This window comes from Epinephelus moara, chromosome 8, assembly GCF_006386435.1.
Source record: "Epinephelus moara isolate mb chromosome 8, YSFRI_EMoa_1.0, whole genome shotgun sequence".
NCBI lineage: Eukaryota > Metazoa > Chordata > Actinopteri > Perciformes > Serranidae > Epinephelus > Epinephelus moara.
In genome coordinates, this window is record NC_065513.1 from 40,638,486 (window position 1) to 40,644,030 (window position 5,545).

At 40.9% G+C, this 5,545-nt stretch overlaps 1 protein-coding gene across 1 annotated transcript in view; it reads right to left on the reverse strand.

Moving 5' to 3' along the window:
• Window positions 1-2,747: 2,747 nt before the first annotated feature.
• The window catches only part of fgf5 (fibroblast growth factor 5), a 22,682-nt gene continuing 19,884 nt past the window's right edge, over window positions 2,748-5,545 (reverse strand). Inside the window, exon 3 of the mRNA XM_050051228.1 lies at window positions 2,748-3,987. Within this exon, the coding sequence (XP_049907185.1) occupies window positions 3,619-3,987 (369 nt within the window). The 3' untranslated portion in view covers window positions 2,748-3,618. The remainder of the gene's footprint in view (window positions 3,988-5,545) is intronic.

Here is a 5,545-nt window from a genome sequence, read left to right on the forward strand (position 1 = left end):
AAAATATAGGCCTATATTAATGAAGGTTCATTAGTACGGTTTTGTATTTCTCTGTAATGTAGCACAGTGTTAACAATGTTACTGATACTATTCTTTCTCACACCTTCAGCTCAAACCACCAAAATATATCATTTAATAGTTAAATTAATATCGTAAACATGCAGGAGACTAGTCGACTAATGGCCCTAACTGATGACTATTGGTCAACAAGGGAACTTAGTCTGGGGCAACCCTACTTATTATATTATATACCTTTTTTTGGCAATATATCCCCCTGAATCCTTCACACTGGACCTTTAAAAATGCACTAAAATACTGTGTAAAGATATGAGAATATCTAACATAACACCAATTGACTTTGTTAACTCACAATTCTTATCATTGCAAATGTTAATACATGTTTAATGCTTTCACTCTCTTGTTGGTCTTATTAGAAATGATGCACATGTTTGAGCTTTTCATACTTGGAACATTTTCCCACAGGTTAACACACAGGTTCAGACAGTGGACTATAGTCAGTTTGACAGATTGAAGATTTGAATTTCTTTGACTGCTTCTGCAAAATGCACCCCATGCTCAAGTAATACAAATAATTAAATTAAAAGACAGCATTTAATTTATAGTTCAGGCTCTGGGGGAGACCAAACCCTTCATTACTCCCCAGAGATGTCCGTGTGTTCCTACATGGCCATTCCACGGCTGTTTGCCATCCGATACACCTACAGCTTGAACCTTCCCCAAAACAAGTGACTGCTCTTCCTCGGCATCTTTATCCCTGCGGTGGCGGCGGTGCACGCTCCTCCTGGGGGGAATGCTGTGAGGTCATGACTCTGGATTTTTCAGGGGACAGCCGGTTGCTAAAATGATAGTTTTGATGGACAGTTTTCTCCTTGATCCCTCACAGCTGTCCAGGAGGAGGGGGGAGTCTCTAGAGAGCCAGTCCTCATTTTCATGTTGATTATCACAAATCTGGTGTGAGGAGAGGGACAGTTGGTCGGTGTGTGTGTTTAGGCAGGAGACATGTTTGAAGCACTTTCCAAGCCAGGTTTGAGAGAGCTTTACGTGTCTCAATATAATTATTCTTCAGTGTTTAAAGCTGAAATCCATAACCTATTTCTTTGTTTAACTATCATATTTTTGTCATCTGCGTGGTGGAGTGTTGTCAGATGTTACAACATGGTGGGACTTTCTGTCTGTGTGCTGCTAATTAAAACTGTGCAATTCTACAACGACGGTTTTTAGTTCCCTCCTCATTTTAGATGCATCTAAAAATTTAAATTGTCTTCTTTGTAATGTAGCAGATTGAGCTGGATTTCCTGTACTATGTGACAAAAAAAAGTCAATAAGTCTGTTCATCACACACCAAATAACTCAGAACTCTAAAATAACTTTAATTTTACAAAATCTGTCATCCTGTTCCAGTTTGGTGCATCACTTCAGGGATAGTATAAAAAAAATTCACCTTTTAAAAATGCAAACAACCCCCAGGAATTGTCCTTTTGAATTAGAGAAGAAATTGCATCTGTTTTAGAGGCGGACATCTTTTCAGGAATGCTGTGGGTCACGTGATTTCACTATTCATCACATGACTGGGACAGGAAGCTTATAACAAGCTAGCAATATGAGGTCAGTCAGCAGCCATTCGTTCGTGTCCTCAGACTTTAGGAAATATATGTGAGAGCACATGTCATTTCATGTTAAGCATGTGAAGTAAAATGGATCGTTTGTTAAGATAATATTAGCATGATCACATTGCTAATTTACAATAGCGTGTCAATAGGGATTCCAATTATGTATTAGCATCGAGCTAACAGACTCAGCGCTAGTTAGTTGCCACATGGCTCTATCACAGGGGTGGGCAACCTGTTGCTCCAGAGTCATGCGGCTCTTTTGCCCCTCTCCAGTGGCTCCCTGTGGCTTTGACCAAGAATTAGATAGAAATTAATAACAGCTATTTTTTTTTAATTCTAATTTTTATTTGTCATTGTCGTAGGTCTTGACTGATTCTTACATTCTCAACTGTAAAAATGTGTAGCCTATACACAAAATATTTCATCAACTAAATGCTACCTCAATAGCAGTGGCTTGTTTTGTATCTCCCCAGCTGAGCTAGCTATAGATTCCAGATCAGAAAAAAAGTGTTGGAGGACAATAGAGACTTTAACAGTGCATGGACATACTTATTTGCTTTTACTGCCAACTCTGCAAAGTTAAAGTACCAAACAATCATAAACAGCCCACTGCAGAGTCGCCATCTTGTTGTAAAACATATTAATAAATGCTCATTTAGACCTTTTAGTTATATTGATGGGCAAATTTAGACTTACTGTTAATGTTAACTTAAAATATGTTTTGCAGCTCCAGGCAGATTATTTGAGAGCTTTTCTGGCCAAAAATGGTCAATTACCAAGTAGGTTCTCACTTACAAGGAATTTGCCTCGGTGTTTGGTACAAACTACTAAACATAGAATCAACACATTAAGGGGAAATGAAATTAAATGCAAAGTACTACAGCAGTTGAGAATAAAATACAGGCTAGAATAGAAAAATTACAATAAAAATATGAAAAGAAGTATTGGAAAATAAATATGTACAATATAGCTGTTATTTCAGCATTATGCTTTGCTGTACAGTTGATTGAATATGCATAGTTTTTTATCTACTGTATATAAATGTGCAGTGTATCAATAAATGCTATTTTATTTTCAAAAACTCAACAGAGGAACGGGATGGGACAGGAATTTTGTTTTAACCCCGTCATGGGATTGAGACGGGACAGGAGTTTTTTTGGGGAGCAAGGTGGGACAGGAATGTAAATCCTGTGTTACTCTCTAGTCTATTAATTACTTATTGATTATGAAAAGGAAAATAAGTAATTGTCACCCTCATCCAAAGGTATGATGTTTGTCTTCTGCTTAGGGAAAAGCGTACATTTAGCATTATTATTACTTTGTCACGGGTGGCATGGTGGCGTAGGTGTTAGCATTGCTGCCTCACAGCAAGAGGGTTCCCGATTTGGAATTGGGGTGGGGGGGCTTGAACCCCGGGGCAGGGGACACTACTGTGTGGGGTTTGCATGTTCTCCCCATGTCAGTGTGGGTTTCCTCGGGTACTCCAGCTTCCTCCCACAGTCCAAAGACATGCAAGTTAATTGGTGACTCTAAATTGTCCGTAGGTGTGAATGTGAGTGTGAATGGTTGTCTGTCTCTATGTGTCAGCCCTGTGATAGTCTGGTGACCTGTCCAGGGTGAACCCTGCCTCTCTCCCAGTGTCAGCTGGGATGTGTAAAGTTATGGATTTCAGCTTTAACAGCATCTGATTTAAGGGGACATTTTCTCAGCCTTTGGCGCTGCTGAAGTTCAACATGTACACGTATGAGAACATAAAACAGGACAGAGCATCATCAGCTCAGATGGAAACTCCCAACTATGATCATAGCTTCAGCAAAGAGAAGTTCAGTAGTTGTACCTGGCAGCCCTTTGAGGTTTGTCACACATGTCATAGATACCCGGAATGCTTTGAATGTCAACAATGACCCTTGACAGGTTTTTGGGCACGTCCATCACTTATAAGTCTGTGATCTCTGTGTCCCCCAGATAGAGCCAAACCCCATGACGTCTATCCAAACCGATACTTGGGCCAGTACTTGACTTGCGTACGTCTCGGTGCTGTCCCTGCGTGGACGGCCTTCGCCACAGGAGGTTTTGGTGGAGGCGGCGGCAGGGTTTTCCTCCTCTCTTTGCTCCTGTCTGTGATGGTGAAGCCTCGCTCGCTCTTGTCGTGCAGGCTGACCCTGGGCAAGAAGTGTGTGGAGACATGTTGGGATTTGACCCGCGGGCTGGAGCCCATTTTGGCTTTCCCTCTCTTATTGAGGGCCACAAACCACTCGCGACCAGTCCTGTGGTTCCTGTGGATGATTGAGGCGTAAGTGTTGTAGCTGTTCTCCTGGAAACGTTCCCTGAACTTGCAGTCATCTGTGAACCACTCCTGCAAAAGAAGGGAAAGATAAGGTATGAACAGGTGTTATCACTTGCTTTTAAATCTTACGAAACTGTTGTTCATTGATTCTCGATTAACAAACCTTCAAATCTGCCAAATTTGTAAATTGTTCCACATTTAATTTCTGACACTGGATCTCTCCACATGTTAACAAAGCTCAGCTGTGGAACATGTGGGAACTCTGTTTGCATGCTACCATGTAACCTAACCCTGAGTATCTCCTGTTAGCTGCTGCTGAGATAATTATCTTTAAACTGGGGGAAGAGAAAGTAATGGCTCCTGTTCCTTTACAATAAACTGCCAGATTCTCCTCACTGATTAAATTTTATTTCCCTGTTAAAACTGATCTGACACAAGGACACACACACACACACACACACACACACTGCTACAGTGAGAAACTTTTTGTGATCTTCTCAGTATGAGATGTGTTTCCTCCCTCTGACAAAGGAGCAGGGGACACAGTGGCTACATTTACATGCACAAGAAAGTCCAGGTTTTGCCCTTATTACCAAAAAGACATATTCCTACTAAGCTGTTTACATAACTAATGAAAGCAGCCATGCATACTCTGATTAACATGCCCTAACATGTTGTTTATCACATGTCTATAAAATATTAAAATGTGGCACAGCTGAAGCTGCTCATCATTTTGCTTCTTTGCACCCAAAAACTAATTTTCCTAAGTTTCCCACAGGTGTTGGACTTGTTGGACCACGTGAACACAGCCTCCCTCTTTCATTCCTTCTTCCACCCTCTTGAAAAGGTCGGTGTTGTGATATTTGTGCATATCCAAACACCTTGTAATATCCAAGTCTTTTATAATGTGTAGTAGTAGGTGTGTTTCTCCTTCCGACCTGAAATGTGGGCTTTCTCTTTTGGGCATGTAGCTGTACTCAAGCTTGCAAACTGTTGGCAAGTTGGTTTGTGTGCAGCGTATCCATGAAAGTGCGCAGAGCTGACTGTAAACAGACACGAGGACATGTGTCGCAAACTGTAGTAAAAACTCCAGTTGAGGCGCATATTGTAAATGTGTTGTATACATGATCATAAAATGCTCAAATGTTTCATCTTTTTTTTTAAATGCATTAACTTTGTGTTTTGTGTGTGTATTGGAGTTTTATAAGTTGGAAAATGACAAAACGAAACGAAACGAAACAAAACAAAACTATTAAAACCAGTCTAACACCAGCACGTCTCCATCTTAAAGGGAAATTTCGGTTTATTTCAACCTGTCTCCTATCGTCCTAAATTTGTTTCAAGTGACAAGTGACATAAAAATAATAGTTAGCATGTTAGCCGTTAGCCTAGATACAGCCGGGCCGCATAATAGTGTCAGACCTGTTAAAACGTAAGTGAACGGGCAACCTTCAAGTGCAAAGTTAGTCCACTAAACAAGCTTTTGTTTGATACTACTCCAGGTGGAGGTGTCTCGTCCTTGGTCACATCCAGACCTTGAAAATAAGGCTGCAACCGGTCCCATTCCTTGCAACAGAGGCATTCCTCTTCTGTGGGCACTGGGGCACAGCATTCACAGGTACACCAC